At 31.0% G+C, this 21431-nt stretch overlaps 1 protein-coding gene across 1 annotated transcript in view; it reads right to left on the reverse strand.

The window, feature by feature from the left end:
* The window catches only part of LOC140039369 (uncharacterized), a 203269-nt gene that overhangs the window by 133311 nt on the left and 48527 nt on the right, over nucleotides 1-21431 (reverse strand). The window contains exons 47-88 of the mRNA XM_072084972.1: nucleotides 21178-21210; nucleotides 20370-20701; nucleotides 20007-20145; nucleotides 19570-19901; nucleotides 17925-18063; nucleotides 17430-17444; nucleotides 16950-17275; nucleotides 16430-16568; nucleotides 16138-16158; nucleotides 15556-15884; nucleotides 15261-15399; nucleotides 15014-15046; nucleotides 14560-14894; nucleotides 14232-14370; nucleotides 13795-14126; nucleotides 12030-12168; nucleotides 11539-11553; nucleotides 11059-11384; nucleotides 10539-10677; nucleotides 10247-10267; nucleotides 9665-9993; nucleotides 9371-9509; nucleotides 9111-9143; nucleotides 8656-8990; nucleotides 8318-8456; nucleotides 7881-8212; nucleotides 7297-7435; nucleotides 6813-6827; nucleotides 6333-6658; nucleotides 5865-6003; nucleotides 5573-5593; nucleotides 4993-5321; nucleotides 4698-4836; nucleotides 4382-4483; nucleotides 3996-4330; nucleotides 3658-3796; nucleotides 3221-3552; nucleotides 2680-2818; nucleotides 2487-2501; nucleotides 1895-2220; nucleotides 1270-1408; nucleotides 826-846 (exon numbers count right to left, since the gene is read on the reverse strand). Of these exons, the coding sequence (XP_071941073.1) occupies nucleotides 826-846; nucleotides 1270-1408; nucleotides 1895-2220; nucleotides 2487-2501; nucleotides 2680-2818; nucleotides 3221-3552; nucleotides 3658-3796; nucleotides 3996-4330; nucleotides 4382-4483; nucleotides 4698-4836; nucleotides 4993-5321; nucleotides 5573-5593; nucleotides 5865-6003; nucleotides 6333-6658; nucleotides 6813-6827; nucleotides 7297-7435; nucleotides 7881-8212; nucleotides 8318-8456; nucleotides 8656-8990; nucleotides 9111-9143; nucleotides 9371-9509; nucleotides 9665-9993; nucleotides 10247-10267; nucleotides 10539-10677; nucleotides 11059-11384; nucleotides 11539-11553; nucleotides 12030-12168; nucleotides 13795-14126; nucleotides 14232-14370; nucleotides 14560-14894; nucleotides 15014-15046; nucleotides 15261-15399; nucleotides 15556-15884; nucleotides 16138-16158; nucleotides 16430-16568; nucleotides 16950-17275; nucleotides 17430-17444; nucleotides 17925-18063; nucleotides 19570-19901; nucleotides 20007-20145; nucleotides 20370-20701; nucleotides 21178-21210 (7386 nt within the window). The remainder of the gene's footprint in view (nucleotides 1-825; nucleotides 847-1269; nucleotides 1409-1894; nucleotides 2221-2486; nucleotides 2502-2679; nucleotides 2819-3220; nucleotides 3553-3657; nucleotides 3797-3995; nucleotides 4331-4381; nucleotides 4484-4697; nucleotides 4837-4992; nucleotides 5322-5572; nucleotides 5594-5864; nucleotides 6004-6332; nucleotides 6659-6812; nucleotides 6828-7296; nucleotides 7436-7880; nucleotides 8213-8317; nucleotides 8457-8655; nucleotides 8991-9110; nucleotides 9144-9370; nucleotides 9510-9664; nucleotides 9994-10246; nucleotides 10268-10538; nucleotides 10678-11058; nucleotides 11385-11538; nucleotides 11554-12029; nucleotides 12169-13794; nucleotides 14127-14231; nucleotides 14371-14559; nucleotides 14895-15013; nucleotides 15047-15260; nucleotides 15400-15555; nucleotides 15885-16137; nucleotides 16159-16429; nucleotides 16569-16949; nucleotides 17276-17429; nucleotides 17445-17924; nucleotides 18064-19569; nucleotides 19902-20006; nucleotides 20146-20369; nucleotides 20702-21177; nucleotides 21211-21431) is intronic.

Genomic DNA, 21431 nt, shown 5'->3' on the forward strand with positions numbered 1-21431 from the left:
TGAATATAAAACATTCATTATTTGTTTTATATAACATCTAAATAGATTCATTTGAATCAGATTGAATCAAATTTGGTTCACATCTTAATATTTGATTTTTAATAATACATTAAAAATTATATTTATTTGGATTTTATAAACACACCTACTGTAGTGCTAATTATGTCAACAAACAATCAAAAAATCCTAGGCTTAGCAAGGCTAAAGCATCTAGCCTGATACAAACGGGCCTATATGCATAGCTGGCAAGGCTAGAAAGGCAGTGATACCATTACGAAACTTCGACAGGCAACTGGAACTCATTTAGGCCTAGGCTAATTCTATTTTTTTGCCACGATTCCACGTCTTGTAGAGATGTTCCCATTAATTAATAAAAATCATACAATGATTTAAAGCTATTTTAAATGCCCTTTTTGGTCTAAATTAGTACTTCAAAATGTACTTCCATTGCAAAACTGGTCATAACATTCAATACGGCGGAAGTACAAAATAGGTGGCGCTGTTTCATTTCAAAAGCAATAGTATGGTGCGTACTATTGCACACTATGTGACTCACAATCATTCAATCAAATGACAGGAATTTATATAGGTGTTAAAATAATACTCTTTTAATAAAATATAGTATAAAAACATGAAAATACAATTGTGACCTACTATAATCAATTCTGAATATATTATTATAATTCTTTTAATTGTTGTTTATCCAAATGCAATATACAAATAATTTTATAAAAATGATCTTAACAAAATGGAGAATAGTTTTTCACCTGATCACTGATATAAATAGATAATTTTATTCCAACAATTTTAAAGCAGAAAGCTTACCATGAGTTTCTGCAACAAGGGCTGTAACAAAGAAAAGACATATAGATTTAATTAAAAAGTTAAATAGCATGTGTTTCTGCAACAGAGATTGTTTTAAATAAAAACACAAAACAATGCCATATAATTTATTGAATTTTGATCATATATATATATAGATTTTACAAATTAAGCTATCTCCTTAATATAGTCTACAGTACCCTCATAATGTAACAACAAATTATTTAATCTTAAAGTGTATACCAATACATAGTAAAACAAAAATTAGCAGCACATTTTCAGTTAGGCTATAAAAGTAATGTATTTTTTCTTTTTATTGAGATTTGATTATTTTATTATTAGTGTACCGGCAAAACTGTAATGACTTATATCATGATTTTCTTTCATAATTTAACTTAAAACGATTGTATAGCAAGTGTTCTCTAATAAAGCTAAAACAAATATTACCTGCACATCCCAGAACTTCAAATCTCATACTGATGTGTGAACGCCATTGAAGAGGACGAATACGAACATATTGTGTTGTAAGTGGTTCAAAAAACAATGTAGTAACATGTGTATTTCTGTCACTATTACCAACAAATGACTGTAAACAAAAAAAGTTGTTTCGGTTACTGCAAATGTAAAAAATGACAGCTATTATTGGACAGAAGCAGAATATTAGAAACAAAACCTTGACATTCCAGTAACAGAATAATTTAGTCAAATGAACAATGTGATGCATGATGTCCAAATGAATTGGATTTCTAATATCAAGAATGACTATAGCAGAATTCAATTAACTGTCCAAATACCAAAGATAACTTAGGCTTGGTTCTAATTTTGTGGTTTTCCAAATGTAATTTAAATAGTAATACCAAAGTTTATCTAGGCAAGCTATAAAAAAAAGTCTAAACAAAGTTCAAATTATTTGTATAAAATTAAAACATTTATGAGTAGAAAGAAAACCAACAATTTACCTGGCCATTCCTTCAAAGAGATGACTTGAATATATTAATAAAATATTGAGCACACAGTAAAAATTATAGTAATACAGATAGCGTACATATCAATTAAATGTGCTCAAATTTACCTTTGGTTGGCCATCCCTTCCAAGAATGACTTCCCAGTTGATTCCATCCATACTGTACAAGACTTGGTAAGAACTAACCCATTGTTCATAATCATTTCTTCCTTGAGTAATTAAACCAGTTACTTCCTTAACTTCTCCAAGGTTCACTTGAATCCATTGATCTTGATTGTTTGATCTTGCAGCCCACGATCCGATACCATCACTATCAGGAGTCATATCGAGACGAGCACGTCGTGCCCCATGTGCATTGTTGTATTCACTTGATGCTTCGATTTGACTGGATGGAATACCAAGTGATTGCATTCCCATTGGATCCCTACATCTCTCTGTAATTGTAAACAGTCAATAATCACTAACCTGACATAACAAATTGTTAATATGAAATTTAAAAATTGTTATTCCTGGTACAATTTAGATATGCATATACTAGGAGGGTGGCATACTGTCTTATTCTTTACAATGTACATTATTCATGTACTGGTATCAATGCCATAATAGAAACAGAAATAGAAACTGTTTAAACTAAATTATAATGTGTTTATATTCTCAACAAATAAATATTACACAATTTGTCATTCAATATTCTACTCACCATCAGCAATCTCAGCTGAAATTAAAACAAATATAATGGTATTACTATTCTGTTGAGTCAATTTTACAGTATTTATTAGGTAACGGTACAGAATTTAGTTTTTCACGAGCATTCAACCAGATAATAAACTATTTTCACTATTTTTAAGCTAAGAGTGGAATTTCTTTTTACTAAAATGTCATTGTAAAAATACCTGGACAACCAAGAACTTCAAATCTTAAACTGATGTGATTATTCCAAGCTGTTGGGTTGATACGAATGTAACGGGCATGGACAGGTGCTGGAAACAGATTGGTAACTTCTGAGTCAGGATTGGTGTTTCCAACAAATTCCTGTAAATTGACAAACATTACAGAAAATATTTATACATTATTGTATAATTTAAATGAACATAAATAAAACCTTTGACATCTATTTTTGGATTATTCTTACTTTGAAGATAGACATAATGACGTAAATGTTACATATGTCTAGTTTGTGACCTGTTTTATCATAGTGTTTTAATATGGTCTACGTTTTTATGGCTGTATTTGTAAAGAATGTAAATATTAGATATAAGAAACAATTTAAAATTAACAGGAAACAATAATTTAGTAAGGATATATTTCTTGTTAAGAGATCAGATTCTAAAATTAGATTGATATATAAATCGAAAAGACAATAATACTGGGAAAAAGGCAATGCTATAGTGCTATCAGTGGCAAGGTCTTTAATATAAAAAAAGGAAAACTTACAACAGCAGCATCATTGGCTCCAATGATTGATTCAAAGTTGTTACCATCAATACTGTATAAAACTTCAAAAGTTGTAACCCATTGGTCATAGCCCCCATTACGTCCTTGTGTAATTACTCCAGTCACTTCTTTTATACCACCAATATCAGCTTGGATCCATTGGTCTTGATTATTTGATTGAGCGGCCCAAGCACCAATATTACCATTCCTTGGAGTTGTATTAAGTCTACCATATTCAGGCCCATGTTGTGCATTATATTCAGTCGATGCTGTAAGTGCAATTGTTCCTTCTTCTACTCCCAAAGGATCTGTACAGAACTCTGTTTCAGCTCCTAATCATTAGAATAGAATGGTCAGCCAATTTATAACATAAACATAAAACAGTTTATTCAAATAATTCATTTCTATTCAGACATTTGCACAATTTAATTATTTACCTGGACAGCCGGTGACATCAAACCTCATACTAATATGTTGGTGCCAAGTCATTGGATGGATTCTAATAAATCGTGCCTGTATTTCAACTGGAAATAGATTGGTAACCTGTGTATCTTTATCTGTATTGCCAACAAATACCTGTAAATAAACAAGCAATGGATATGTAAACAATATCACAAGAGTATTGAAATGTAAAGAATCAAATACTAATTAATATTATTAGATGTTACCATAATTTCCAAGTTGCTCTGAATAATTCTGAATAATGTATACAGAAAGAATATACCAATAAATTCATAGCTTCTTGTTACAAATTATTTGTATTACATAAACTTACCATTGATGTGCCAAAAGTTGTCATAACTGTTTCCCAGTTAGAACCATCCATGCCATACAGTACTTCATATGACTTAACCCATTGATCATAATTTCCATTACGCCCTTGGGTTACTACACCAGTCACTACTTTCACGTTATTAAGATCAACTTGAATCCACTGATTACGATCATTGGTTCTGGCTGCCCATGCACCAATGCCATCGTTATCAGGTTCAATATTCAATCTACCACGACGAGCACCGTGTTGGGCATTGTATTCACTTGAAGCACGGATGTTTCCTGATGGGATTTCTGATGATTCAATGCCGAGGCTTGCACCAGAGCAAGATTCTTCTGTACAAAAATTAAATTAGATTATTATTTTTTAGGTCCATTAACAATATACTATACTGTTTCTCCTGTCATTTTGTGCATTTAAATAAAACAAATTCTTTTTTGAACATTTAAATTTACCTTCAGTAGGTTCTTGCGGTTCTTGATCTTCATCTAAAAATATAAACAAGTTCATTACAAAGACGAAATGACATTTCAATCTAGTATGGGTAGTAACAATTTATTTATGTGAATAACCATTTCTTTACTTTAAGTGTAAAAACAAACTCTGCCGATTGCTTCATACCTTGCTGGATAACTAAATTGTAAGAAATATTATATTAGTAATATAGATTGTATAGAAGCATACACTTCAAATGTGAGTTACCTGGGCATCCAAGAAGTTCCATGCGCATACTGCAATGTCCATTCCATCTGAGAGGATGAATCCGAATGTATCGGGCCAACACAGCATCAGGAAAGAGACTTGTTACTTGAGTATCTTTATCAGAATTGCCACCAAATTCCTATAAAAAGAAAACAAATTGGTAATGCTTGTATTTACTATGGATAGTGATGATATGTGCACCATCTGAGCTGATATGTGACTACTGTGTCATTTACATAATTAACTACAAATTTAACAATAAAACAAAAAATACAAATGTAACAAAAAAACTTACCAATGGATTTCCATCACTTCCAGGTATTGATTGCCAATTGACTGCATCCATACCATACATTACTTCATAAGCAGTAACCCATTGGTCATAGTTACCATTTCTTCCTTGGGTAATAACACCCGTTACCATTTTAACTTCACCTATATCAACTTGAAGCCATGGGTCGTTGTCATTAGATGCTGCAGCCCAAGATCCAATATCACCACCTCTAGGTGTCAGGTTGAGCCTAGCAAGACGTGCTGCATGTCTAGAGTTGTATTCACTAGATGCCGTGACAGACGAATCTGGGATAATCATTAACTCCATGCCGACAGCATTTCTGCAGTTCACTATTGAACAAAATGCAAATCTTTTTTTACTGTTCAAATTTAATGATACAGTATATTTTTTAATCTATTTAAGTACAATTAAATATAAGGCATACATACCCTCAAGAATATACAATTATAAATGTTTAGTTACAGCTTGCATAAAGAATAAAAGTGCTAATGTTTTTTTTTTTTTTAACTGTTCACAAACCATTCATTGTATCTACAGCTAAACTAATTATTGTTAAATGATTTAGTCCCTAAAAACTTACCATGAGTTTCTTCAACAGGAGCTGTAATAAAGAAAACATGTTTATATTATTTAATATTTGAAATTTGTAAATCATGTGGGGTTTGTATACTGCAGGATAAAATGATTAGAGTATGTTGATAATATAGTTGGGCATAAATGCATGTTATATCTAGATGAAGTAGGCATGAAACATGGTCACAAGGGTTTATATCATGACACATCATTTAATACAGTTTAACTTTACAATCAATCTAACTGTACTATTATTATTTATTGAAAGTGTTCACAGTAAAAGCAAAAACAAACATTACCTGTACATCCTAGAACTTCAAATCTCATACTGATGTGTGAACGCCATTGAAGAGGACAAATACGAACATATTGTGTTGTAAGTGGTTCAAAAAACAATGTAGTAACATGTGTATTTCTGTCACTATTACCAACAAATGACTGTAATTAAACATAGTTTTAACCATTAAAAACAATAACATTTGGTTTTACTTGTGATGTTAAAATTAAATGTAAATTTAACATCATCATATTTCATCTTCAGTTTTTTATTAGTCAATATTAATTTTTGTTATAATTAATAATAAAAAATACGAAAATAAAAATTCCAGTCAAAATATTACAAAATACTATTCCTAAAAGTGATTGAAATCACACACATAAATATATGTTAACAAAACAACAAAGAGTTAACAATAAAATATTAACCACACAGTACAAATTATAGTAATACAAATAGCGTACATATCAATTAATGTGCTCAAATTTACCTTTGGTTGGCCATCCCTTCCAAGAATGACTTCCCAGTTGATTCCATCCATACTGTACAAGACTTGGTAAGAACTAACCCATTGTTCATAATCATTTCTTCCTTGAGTAATTAAACCAGTTACTTCCTTAACTTCTCCAAGGTTTACTTGAATCCATTGATCTTGATTGTTTGATCTTGCAGCCCACGATCCGATACCATCACTATCAGGAGTCATATCAAGACGAGCACGTCGTGCCCCATGTGCATTGTTGTATTCACTTGATGCTTCGATTTGACTGGATGGAATACCAAGTGATTGCATTCCCATTGGCTCCCTACACCTCTCTGTATTTGTAAACAGAATTATTAATGATTTAACCTAATTTTCCAAAAATATCTTAATAATTTTAGTGAATATATCAGCTTATAAATTCAATACCAAAGTAAAGGAATACTATACAAATTCAGTCACAAAATGGTAAACAAATATTCTACTCACCATCAGCAATCTCAGCTGAAAAAAAAAAAAAAAAAAAAAAAAAAAAGAATCATGATTAGTATGATATTTTCTTATACTGTTTAGTGCATTTATGTTTGTAAAGAAATATTTCAACTGGTGATCCGGTATCCTATTATTATAGTATTATTCTTAAATGCATTGCTTTCATTATGCAATTTAACGTTTCAAAATTTAAATTTACTTTTTAAAGGTACTATAATAAACAAATAAAACTGGATCTGCCGCAATAATTCCTTTTCATAATACATTTATACCATAATACTATAGTGAAATACATATACAGTAATATACAGAAAAAATTTAAAACCATTTTGATTAATTAAATTCAATGAAAATGTCATCAAATTTGGTGTAATTAAAACTATTATTTTATTACCAGTAGTTCACTTTTCAAATATCTGATTATTTTAATGATTTGACTACATAAATTGGTGTAAAGAAATAAATATTATTGTAGAAATACCTGGACAACCAAGAACTTCAAATCTTAAACTGATGTGATTATTCCAAGCTGTTGGATTGATACGAATGTAACGGGCATGTACAGGTGCTGGAAACAGATTGGTAACTTCTGAGTCAGGATTGGTGTTTCCAACAAATTCCTGTAAATTGACAAACATTACAGAAAATATTTATACATTATTGTATAATTTAAATAAACTTAAATAAAACATTTCTTATTCTTACTTTAAAGATAGACGTAATGACGTAAATGTCAAATATGTCTAGTTTGTGACCTATATATTTTACCAAAATACTATTGAAAATGACTACAATATTGATCTACATTTGATGCAGATTGGTCACAAATTTAAGGTGTTTTATCATAGTGTTTTAATATGGTCTACGTTTTTATGGCTGTATTTGTAAAGAATGTAAATATTAGATATAAGAAACAATTTAAAATTAACGGGAAACAATAATTTAGTAAGGATACACTTCTTGTTAAGAAATCAGATTCTAAAATTAGATTGATATATAAATCAAAAAGACAATGCTATAGTGCTATCAGTGGCAAGGTCTTTAATATAAAAAAGGAAAACTTACAACAGCAGCATCATTGACTCCAATGATTGATTCAAAGTTGTTACCATCAATACTGTATAAAACTTCAAAAGTTGTAACCCATTGGTCATAGCCCCCATTACGTCCTTGTGTAATTACTCCAGTCACTTCTTTTATACCACCAATATCAGCTTGGATCCATTGGTCTTGATTATTTGATTGAGCGGCCCAAGCACCAATATTACCATTCCTTGGAGTTGTATTAAGTCTACCATATTCAGGCCCATGTTGTGCATTATATTCAGTCGATGCTGTAAGTGCAATTGTTCCTTCTTCTACTCCCAAAGGATCTGTACAGAACTCTGTTTCAGCTCCTAATCATTAGAATAGAATGGTCAGCCAATTTATAACATAAACATAAAACAGTTTATTCAAATAATTCATTTCTATTCAGACATTTGCACAATTTAATTATTTACCTGGACAGCCGGTGACATCAAACCTCATACTAATATGTTGGTGCCAAGTCATTGGATGGATTCTAATAAATCGTGCCTGTATTTCAACTGGAAATAGATTGGTAACCTGTGTATCTTTATCTGTATTGCCAACAAATACCTGTAAATAAACAAGCAATGGATATGTAAACAATATCACAAGAGTATTGAAATGTAAAGAATCAAATACTAATTAATATTATTAGATGTTACCATAATTTCCCAGTTGCTCTGAATAATTCTGAATAATGTATACAGAAAGAATATACCAATAAATTCATAGCTTCTTGTTACAAACTATTTGTATTACATAAACTTACCATTGATGTGCCAAAAGTTGTCATAACTGTTTCCCAGTTAGAACCATCCATGCCATACAGTACTTCATATGACTTAACCCATTGATCATAATTTCCATTACGCCCTTGGGTTACTACACCAGTCACTACTTTCACGTTATTAAGATCAACTTGAATCCACTGATTACGATCATTGGTTCTGGCTGCCCATGCACCAATGCCATCGTTATCAGGTTCAATATTCAATCTACCACGACGAGCACCGTGTTGGGCATTGTATTCACTTGAAGCACGGATGTTTCCTGATGGGATTTCTGATGATTCTATGCCGAGGCTTGCACCAGAGCAAGATCCTTCTGTACAAAAATTAAATTAGATTATTATTTTTTAGGTCCATTGACAATATACTATACTGTTTTTCCTGTCATTTTGTACATTTACATAAAAAAAATTCTTTCTTAAACATTTAAATTTACCTTCAGTAGGTTCTTGCGGTTCTTGATCTTCATCTAAAAATATAAACAAGTCCATTACAAAGACGAAATGACATTTCAATCTGGTATGGGTAATAACAATTTATTTATGTGAATAACCATTTCTTTACTTTAAGTGTAAAAACAAACTCTGTCGATTGCTTCATACCTTGCTGGATAACTAAACTAACTAACTAAATTGTAAGAAATATTATATTAGTAATATAGATTGTATAGAAGCATACACTTCAAATGCGAGTTACCTGGGCATCCAAGAAGTTCCATGCGCATACTGCAATGTCCATTCCATCTGAGAGGATGAATCCGAATGTATCGGGCCAACACAGCATCAGGAAAGAGACTTGTTACTTGAGTATCTTTATCAGAATTGCCACCAAATTCCTATAAAAAGAAAACAAATTGGTAATGCTTGTATTTACTATGGATAGTGATGATATGTGCACCATCTGGGCTGATATGTGACTACTGTGTCATTTACATAATTAACTACAAATTTAACAATAAAACAAAAAATACAAATGTAACAAAAAACTTACCAATGGATTTCCATCACTTCCAGGTATTGATTGCCAATTGACTGCATCCATACCATACATTACTTCATAAGCAGTAACCCATTGGTCATAGTTACCATTTCTTCCTTGGGTAATAACACCCGTTACCATTTTAACTTCACCTATATCAACTTGAAGCCATGGGTCATTGTCATTAGATGCTGCAGCCCAAGATCCAATATCACCACCTCTAGGTGTCAGGTTGAGCCTAGCAAGACGTGCTGCATGTCTAGAGTTGTATTCACTAGATGCCGTGACAGACGAATCTGGGATAATCATTAACTCCATGCCGACAGCATTTCTGCAGTTCACTATTGAACAAAATGCAAATCTTTTTTTATTGTTCAAATTTAATGATACAGTATATTTTTTAATCTATTTAAGTACAATTAAATTTAAGGCATACATACCCTCAAGAATATACAATTATAAATGTTTAGTTACAGCTTGCATAAAGAATAAAAGTGCTAATGTTTTTTTTTTTTTATTGATTGTTCACAAACCATTCATTGTATCTACAGCTAAACTAATTATTGTTAAATGAATTAGTCCCTAAAAACTTACCATGAGTTTCTTCAACAGGAGCTGTAATAAAGAAAACATGTTTATATTGTTTAATATTTGAAATTTGTAAATCATGTCGGGTTTGTATACTGCAGGATAAAATGATTAGAGTATGTTGATAATATAGTTGGGCATAAATGCATGTTATATCTAGATGAAGTAGGCATGAAACATGGTCACAAGGGTTTATATCATGACACATCTTTTAATACAGTTTAACTTTACAATCAATCTAACTGTACTATTATTATTTATTGAAAGTGTCCACAGTAAAAGCAAAAACAAACATTACCTGCACATCCTAGAACTTCAAATCTCATACTGATGTGTGAACGCCATTGAAGAGGACGAATACGAACATATTGTGTTGTAAGTGGTTCAAAAAACAATGTAGTAACATGTGTATTTCTGTCACTATTACCAACAAATGACTGTAATTAAACATAGTTTTAACCATTAAAAACAATAAAATTTGGTTTTACTTGTTATGTTAAAATTAAATGTAAATTTAACACCATCATATTTCATCTTCAGTTTTGGAAAATTAAACTTTAATCTGGTTATTACTGTATAACTGTACTATATAATTGTATTAGTCAATATTAATTTTTGTTATAATTAATAATAAAAAATAAGAAAATAAAAATTCCCGTCAAAATATTACAAAATACTATTCCTAAAAGTGATTGAAATCATAGGCATAAATATATGTTAACAAAACAACAAAGAGTTAACAATAAAATATTAACCACACAGTACAAATTATAGTAATACAGATAGCGTACATATCAATTAAATGTGCTCAAATTTACCTTTGGTTGGCCATCCCTTCCAAGAATGACTTCCCAGTTGATTCCATCCATACTGTACAAGACTTGGTAAGAACTAACCCATTGTTCATAATCATTTCTTCCTTGAGTAATTAAACCAGTTACTTCCTTAACTTCTCCAAGGTTCACTTGAATCCATTGATCTTGATTGTTTGATCTTGCAGCCCACGATCCGATACCATCACTATCAGGAGTCATATCGAGACGAGCACGTCGTGCCCCATGTGCATTGTTGTATTCACTTGATGCTTCGATTTGACTGGATGGAATACCAAGTGATTGCATTCCCATTGGCTCCCTACACCTCTCTGTATTTGTAAACAGAATTATTAATGATTTAACCTAATTTTCAAAAAATATCTTAATAATTTTAGTGAATATATCAGCTTATAAATTCGATACCAAAGTAAAGGAATACTATACAATTTCAGTCACAAAATGGAAAACAAATATTCTACTCACCATCAGCAATCTCAGCTGAAATAAAAAAAAAACAAAAGTTATTACAATTGAAGAATCATGATTAGTATGATATTTTTTTTATACTGTTTAGTGCATTTATGTTTGTAAAGAAATATTTCAACTGGTGATCCGGTATCCTATTATTATAGTATTATTCTTAAATGCATTGCTTTCATTATGCAATTTAACGTTTCAAAATTTAAATTTACTTTTTAAAGGTACTATAATAAACAAACAAAACTGGATCTGCCGCAATAATTCCTTTTCATAATACATTTATACCATAATACTATAGTGAAATACATATACAGTAATATACAGAAAAAATTTAAAACCATTTTGATTAATTAAATTCAATGAAAATGTCATCAAATTTGGTGTAATTAAAACTATTATTTTATTACCAGTAGTTCACTTTTCAAATATCTGATTATTTTAATGATTTGACTACATAAATGGGCGTAAAGAAATAAATATTATTGTAGAAATACCTGGACAACCAAGAACTTCAAATCTTAAACTGATGTGATTATTCCAAGCTGTTGGATTGATACGAATGTAACGGGCATGGACAGGTGCTGGAAACAGATTGGTAACTTCTGAGTCAGGATTGGTGTTTCCAACAAATTCCTGTAAATTGAAAAACATTACAGAAAATATTTATACATTATTGTATAATTTAAATGAACATAAATAAAACCTTTGACATCTATTTTTGGATTATTCTTACTTTGAAGATAGACATAATGACGTAAATGTTACATATGTCTAGTTTGTGACCTACATATTTTACCAAAATACTATGAAAAATGACTACAATATTGATATATATTTGATACAGATTGGTCACAAATTTAAGGTGTTTTATCATAGTGTTTTAATATGGTCTACGTTTTTAAAATTTGAAAGAATGTAAACATTAGATATAAGAAACAATTTAAAATGGACCTGAAATGGATTTTCGATTTTTTTCATTTTAGAATGATGTTTTGGGGGCTATTAGGTGTTGCTAGAATGTATATTGTTACAAAATATAAATTGGCCCTTTTGGGGAAAGCCCCATTTGAAAATCAAAAAAATTCGCGGGTGACGTCACTTTGCGAATATATTCCTATCCCTTCAATGGAAAATTTGCAGTTTTTTGGCTATAACTCTTGAAATCTATGGAGTATTTTCTAAAAAATGCTTGTGCATTTACAGAAACGTATTTAGAATTTTTTTAGATAAAATTATTACCGTATAAACGGTTATTCATCGAGAAAATGACGATTTAAAATCTTAAAATCAACGGTTTTTTTCTGGCAATACCGAAGTTGGCCTGGCAACGTTGTCCGGGATACAGCTCCGTGCGCAATGATGCGTATCCATATTTTCCGTTCGTGTATTTTGTATATTGTTCGTAATTTATACTGCTAAAGTGTGTTAGTTTCTTTAGTTTTTAGTTAATAGCAGAATTAAATTAGTAATATGAGATGATAATTTATTTGTCACGAATCAGGCAGTTCGAAAACGAATTTTATTCATATTTTACTTTGGCTTGACAATGAGCGCAGCAAGTTGTTGATATCGCTTTGGTCCTTGGATACACATGAAACGGAGCCTCGCCGCATGATGTGGGTGGTGGATCGACTCCGCGCTCTGGATTGGGGGCCTAGTAGGCCTAGGCCTAGTAAAGGTTTGGGAGGTAGGCCTTCTAAATTCGGGTTTTAGAACAAACGAAGTATATTTTAGGGACCTATATTTCAACAACATAATCATTAAATATTGAATAAATTAGTATTAGTGTCAACGCTTCGCGTATCTTTCCAGGCCGTCGATCATTCACTGACTATTGGGCGGCATACACGCTCTCGATATCATCGTATGTATATGTGACGTCGTGAATATAGAGGCTTCCGACGGCCGTTGAAATAGAATATTGCAATGGCGTGAGTAATTTTCGCTAATTTACCATGGTATCTTAAAATTTCGTTTTTACTCAAAATACTATACATTTTGTTTTTATTTGTGTGGGTTTGTGTTAATTTGATACATTTAAATAACATGTGTGAATTTCTTGAAAATCGAAATTCCATTTCAGGTCCATTTTAAAATTAACAGGAAACAATAATTTAGTAAGGATATATTTCTTGTTAAGAGATCAGATTCTAAAATTAGATTGATATATAAATCGAAAAGACAAAAATACTGGGAAAAAGGCAATGCTATAGTGCTATCAGTGGCAAGGTCTTTAATATAAAAAAAAGGAAAACTTACAACAGCAGCATCATTGGCTCCAATGATTGATTCAAAGTTGTTACCATCAATACTGTACAAAACTTCAAAAGTTGTAACCCATTGGTCATAGCCCCCATTACGTCCTTGTGTAATTACTCCAGTCACTTCTTTTATACCACCAATATCAGCTTGGATCCATTGGTCTTGATTATTTGATTGAGCGGCCCAAGCACCAATATTACCATTCCTTGGAGTTGTATTAAGTCTACCATATTCAGGCCCATGTTGTGCATTATATTCAGTCGATGCTGTAAGTGCAATTGTTCCTTCTTCTACTCCCAAAGGATCTGTACAGAACTCTGTTTCAGCTCCTAATCATTAGAATAGAATGGTCAGCCAATTTATAACATAAACATAAAACAGTTTATTCAAATAATTCATTTCTATTCAGACATTTGCACAATTTAATTATTTACCTGGACAGCCGGTGACATCAAACCTCATGCTAATATGTTGGTGCCAAGTCATTGGATGGATTCTAATAAATCGTGCCTGTATTTCAACTGGAAATAGATTGGTAACCTGTGTATCTTTATCTGTATTGCCAACAAATACCTGTAAATAAACAAGCAATGGATATGTAAACAATATCACAAGAGTATTGAAATGTAAAGAATCAAATACTAATTAATATTATTAGATGTTACCATAATTTCCCAGTTGCTCTGAATAATGTATACAGAAAGAATATACCAATAAATTCATAGCTTTTTGTTACAAACTATTTGTATTACATAAACTTACCATTGATGTGCCAAAAGTTGTCATAACTGTTTCCCAGTTAGAACCATCCATGCCATACAGTACTTCATATGACTTAACCCATTGATCATAATTTCCATTACGCCCTTGGGTTACTACACCAGTCACTACTTTCACGTTATTAAGATCAACTTGAATCCACTGATTACGATCATTGGTTCTGGCTGCCCATGCACCAATGCCATCGTTATCAGGTTCAATATTCAATCTACCACGACGAGCACCGTGTTGGGCATTGTATTCACTTGAAGCACGGATGTTTCCTGATGGGATTTCTGATGATTCTATGCCGAGGCTTGCACCAGAGCAAGATCCTTCTGTACAAAAATTAAATTAGATTATTATTTTTTAGGTCCATTGACAATATACTATACTGTTTTCCTGTCATTTTGTACATTTACATAAAAAAAATTCTTTCTTAAACATTTAAATTTACCTTCAGTGGGTTCTTGCGGTTCTTGATCTTCATCTAAAAATATAAACAAGTCCATTACAAAGACGAAATGACATTTCAATCTGGTATGGGTAATAACAATTTATTTATGTGAATAACCATTTCTTTACTTTAAGTGTAAAAACAAACTCTGTCGATTGCTTCATACCTTGCTGGATAACTAAATTGTAAGAAATATTATATTAGTAATATAGATTGTATAGAAGCATACACTTCAAATGCGAGTTACCTGGGCATCCAAGAAGTTCCATGCGCATACTGCAATGTCCATTCCATCTGAGAGGATGAATCCGAATGTATCGGGCCAACACAGCATCAGGAAAGAGACTTGTTACTTGAGTATCTTTATCAGAATTACCACCAAATTCCTATAAAAAGAAAACAAATTGGTAATGCTTGTATTTACTATGGAGAGTGATGATATGTGCACCATCTGAGCTGATATGTGACTACTGTGTCATTTACATAATTAACTACAAATTTAACAATAAAACAAAAAATACAAATGTAACAAAAAAACTTACCAATGGATTTCCATCACTTCCAGGTATTGATTGCCAATTGACTGCATCCATACCATACATTACTTCATAAGCAGTAACCCATTGGTCATAGTTACCATTTCTCCCTTGGGTTATAACACCCGTTACCATTTTAACTTCACCTATATCAACTTGAAGCCATGGGTCGTTGTCATTAGATGCTGCAGCCCAAGATCCAATATCACCACCTCTAGGTGTCAGGTTGAGCCTAGCAAGACGTGCTGCATGTCTAGAGTTGTATTCACTAGATGCCGTGACAGACGAATCTGGGATAATCATTAATTCCATGCCGACAGCATTTCTGCAGTTCACTATTAAACAAAATGCAAATCTTTTTTTACTGTTCAAATTTAATGATACAGTATATTTTCTAATCTATTTAAGTACAATTAAATATAAGGCATACATACCCTCAAGAATATACAATTATAAATGTTTAGTTACAGCTTGAATAAAGAATAAAAGTGCTAATGTTTTTTTTTTTTTTTAAATTGTTCAAAAACCTTTCATTGTATCTACAGCTAAACTAATTATTGTTAAATGAATTAGTCCCTAAAAACTTACCATGAGTTTCTTCAACAGGAGCTGTAATAAAGAAAACATGTTTATATTGTTTAATATTTGAAATTTGTAAATCATGTGGGGTTTGTATACTGCAGGATAAAATGATTAGAGTATGTTGATAATATAGTTGGGCATAAATGCATGTTATATCTAGATGAAGTAGGCATGAAACATGGTCACAAGGGTTTATATCATGACACATTATTTAATACAGTTTAACTTTACAATCAATCTAACTGTACTATTATTATTTATTGAAAGTGTCCACAGTAAAAGCAAAAACAAACATTACCTGCACATCCTAGAACTTCAAATCTCATACTGATGTGTGAACGCCATTGAAGAGGACGAATACGAACATATTGTGTTGAAAGTGGTTCAAAAAACAATGTAATAACATGTGTATTTCTGTCACTATTACCAACAAATGACTGTAATTAAACATAGTTTTAACCATTAAAAACAATAAAATTTGGTTTTACTTGTGATGTTAAAATTAAATGTAAATTTAACACCATCATATTTCATCTTCAGTTTTGGAAAATTAAACTTTAATCTGGTTATTACTGTATAACTGTACTATATAATTGTATTAGTCAATATTAATTTTTGTTATAATTAATAATAAAAAATAAGAAAATAAAAATTCCCGTCAAAATATTACAAAATACTATTCCTAAAAGTGATTGAAATCATAGGCATAAATATATGTTAACAAAACAACAAAAAGTTAACAATAAAATATTAACCACACAGTACAAATTATAGTAATACAGATAGCGTACATATCAATTAAATGTGCTCAAATTTACCTTTGGTTGGCCATCCCTTCCAAGAATGGCTTCCCAGTTGATTCCATCCATACTGTACAAGACTTGGTAAGAACTAACCCATTGTTCATAATCATTTCTTCCTTGAGTAATTAAACCAGTTACTTCCTTAACTTCTCCAAGGTTCACTTGAATCCATTGATCTTGATTGTTTGATCTTGCAGCCCACGATCCGATACCATCACTATCAGGAGTCATATCAAGACGAGCACGTCGTGCCCCATGTGCATTGTTGTATTCACTTGATGCTTCGATTTGACTGGATGGAATACCAAGTGATTGCATTCCCATTGGCTCCCTACATCTCTCTGTATTTGTAAACAGAATTATTAATGATTTAACCTAATTTTCCAAAAATATCTTAATAATTTTAGTGAATATATCAGCTTATAAATTCAATATCAAAGTAAAAGAACATTATACAATTTCAGTCACAAAATGGTAAACAAATATTCTACTCACCATCAGCAATCTCAGCTGAAATTAAAACAAAAACAAAAGTTATTACAATTGAAGAATCATGACTAGTATGATATTTTTTTCATACTGTTTAGTGCATTTAAGTTTTTAAAGAAATATTTCAACTGGTGATCCGGTATCCTATTATTATAGTATTATTCTTAAATGCATTGGTTTCATTATGCAATTTAACGTTTCAAAATTTAAATTTACTTTTTAGAGGTACTATAATAAACAACCAAAACTGGATCTGCTGCAATAATTCCTTTTTATAATACATTTGTTACTACTATAGTGAAATATAATATATACAGTAATATACAGCAACAAATTTAAAATCATTTTGATTAATTAATTTCAATGAAAATGTTGTCATCAAATTGGGTGTAATTAAAACTATTATTTTATTACCAGTAGTTCACTTTTCAAATATCTGATTATTTTAAGGATTTGACTACATAAATTGGTGTAAAGAAATAAATATTATTGTAGAAATACCTGGACAACCAAGAACTTCAAATCTTAAACTGATGTGATTATTCCAAGCTGTCGGGTTGATACGAATGTAATGGGCATGGACAGGTGCTGGAAACAAATTGGTAACTTCTGAGTCAGGATTGGTGTTTCCAACAAATTCCTGTAAATTGACAAACATTACAGAAAATATTTATACATTATTGTATAATTTAAATGAACTTAAATAAAACATTTTAAATCTATTTTTGGATTCTTCTTACTTTGAAGATAGACGTAATGACGTAAATGTCACATATGTGTAGTTTGTGACCTATATATTTTACCAAAATACTATTGATCTATATTTGATGCAGACTGGTCACAAATTTAAGGTGTTTTGTCGTAGTGTTTTAATATTAGTCCATGGGCTGGAGGGGGGTTACCGTGCACCCCCCACCCCCCACAGTTAAACTTCTTTGGTATCATTTTCTTCCCACGGACATATAGAGTGAAAAAATCGATGTTAACAAGAAAAATATAGGGATGCATTGTATGTACTTGCGTCATTTGTAATGATCATCAGTGTTTTATCTTCAAATATTTTTTGGGGTAGGGGGTAACATTTATCCTAATAACCCAAGAATCCAACATCTAATTAGTATTATCTTAGTAACATTGTGTAGCATACATCTTTTAAAATCTTTTAAAATTTAAATAAAATTAATCGGAAGATTATTAAGGTCAGTAGAGGTTAAAAGGTCATTGACCTTTTGCAAAATGCAAATTTTTCCCAAAATATAGATAAATTTCAATATCATATCTACAATTTTCAATATTTTTTATCTTAATTGTGTTTTGCTTGTGCTTACTGACATATTGAATAAGAAAATATATGTTAACAAGATAAAAATTGCAGTTCATTATATACAAATTGTTATTTTTTATTGTTAAAAATTGCAATAAAAATACATTTTTTTGGGGTAGGGGGTAACAATAATAGCAATAACCCAAGAATCAAACATCTAATTAGTATGATCTTGGTGTCGTTGTGTAGCATTCGTGTTTTTTCATCATATAAAATTTGAATAAAATTAATCGAACCATTTTTAAGGTCTGTAGAGGTCAAAAATTGAAAATATTTGCCATAATGAGATACATTTCAATATCAAATCTCCAATTTTTTCAATATTTTTCAATTTAATTGTGTTTTACTTGTGTTTACTGACATATTGAATAACAAAATATGTGTTAACATGAAAAAAATTGCACTGCATTAATACCAATTGTCATGTAATTTTGTTATTCTTCAAAATTACAATAAAAAGACATTTTTGGGGTAGGGGGTAGCATTAATACCAAGAATCCAACACCTAATTAGTATTATCTTGGTACCATTGTGTAGCATACAGTATATGTTTTTGTAATCATGTTGAATTTAAATGAAATTAATCGAAGGATTATTAAGGTCAATGGATGTAAATTTGTAAAGAATGTAAATATTAGATATAAGTAATAATTAAAAATTAACAGGAAACAATAATTTAGTAAGGATACATTTCTTGTTAAGAGATCAGATTCTAAAATTAGATTGATATATAAATCGAAAAGACAATAATACTGGGAAAAAAGGCAATGCTATAGTGCTATCAGTGGCAAGGTCTTTAATAAAAAAAAAAGGAAAACTTACAACAGCAGCATCATTGGCTCCAATGATTGATTCAAAGTTGTTACCATCAATACTGTATAAAACTTCAAAAGTTGTAACCCATTGGTCATAGCCCCCATTACGTCCTTGTGTAATTACTCCAGTCACTTCTTTTATACCACCAATATCAGCTTGGATCCATTGGTCTTGATTATTTGATTGAGCGGCCCAAGCACCAATATTACCATTCCTTGGAGTTGTATTAAGTCTACCATATTCAGGCCCATGTTGTGCATTATATTCAGTCGATGCTGTAAGTGCAATTGTTCCTTCTTCTACTCCCAAAGGATCTGTACAGAACTCTGTTTCAGCTCCTAATCATTAGAATAGAATGGTCAGCCAATTTATAACATAAACATAAAACAGTTTATTCAAATAATTCATTTCTATTCAGACATATGCACAGTTAAATTGTTTACCTGGACAGCCGGTGACATCAAACCTCATACTAATATGTTGGTGCCAAGTCATTGGATGGATTCTAATAAATCGTGCCTGTATTTCAACTGGAAATAGATTGGTAACCTGTGTATCTTTATCTGTATTGCCAACAAATACCTGCAAATAAACAAGCAATGCATATGTAAACAATATCACAAGAGTGTTGAAATGTAAAGAATCAAATACTAATTAATATTATTAGATGTTACCATAATTTCCAAGTTGCTCTGTATGTTTTGAATTTAAGACAGTACTAAAAATTCTGAATAATGTATACAGAAAGAATATATCAATAAATTCATAGCTTCTTGTTACAAACTATTTGTATTACATAAACTTACCAATGATGTGCCAAAAGTTGTCATAACTGTTTCCCAGTTAGAACCATCCATGCCATACAATACTTCATATGACTTAACCCATTGATCATAATTTCCATTACGCCCTTGGGTTACTACACCAGTCACTACTTTCACGTTATTAAGATCAACTTGAATCCACTGATTACGATCATTGGTTCTGGCTGCCCATGCACCAATGCCATCGTTATCAGGTTCAATATTCAATCTACCACGACGAGCACCGTGTTGGGCATTGTATTCACTTGAAGCACGGATGTTTCCTGATGGGATTTCTGATGATTCTATGCCAAGACTTGCACCAGTGCAAGATCCTTAAAAGAAATAAATTAAGTTAAACATTTATATTTCAGTATACAAAGAGCATAAATACATGAAGAAATTCACAAATGTACAAATAATGAACTTTCAGATTCACTTCAAACTGGTTTTTGGTCATTTGGAGCATTTTAATAAATGACAACTTTTTGACTTACTATACCAGAATTTTGTCCCTTATGTTGAATTGTCTTTTTTGTCAATATTGTTTAGTAATTTATTACATATATTTTTTACTAACCCTAACCACACAATATAGTTAAACACTGAAGAGGAGGATGAGCATATCAGTATGGTGAATATTATTATAATATTTTAATTAAAAAGACAAAATACAGGTGAAAAAATGATTGGCAATATTTTTGGGATCTCAATTGGAATAAGAGATATCAAGTTTAAACAACTATCATTTTGTTAAAACATTCTAATAAACTAAATTCTAACTTTTAAAAACTTTGAACACAGTACAGACCTTCATTTGGAGATTCAAGTTCTTGATTTTCATCTTGAAATAAAAATATAATCAAATGGTTAAATATTTACATTTTTAGCTGCCTTATATCAAAATAATATGTAGCTGGTGACAGTACAGTAATGTTTTTGTGTGTGTGATAAAAACAAAAAGGTGGCAGGTGGTGATATGTTTTGTCGCACCTGAACTGGAAAACATTTATTGTTGTGTTATTGTTTTAATTAAATACCAACAAAATAGTTGTAAATCATTTA

Source organism: Antedon mediterranea, chromosome 2 (genome assembly GCF_964355755.1).
Source record: "Antedon mediterranea chromosome 2, ecAntMedi1.1, whole genome shotgun sequence".
Taxonomy (NCBI): domain Eukaryota; kingdom Metazoa; phylum Echinodermata; class Crinoidea; order Comatulida; family Antedonidae; genus Antedon; species Antedon mediterranea.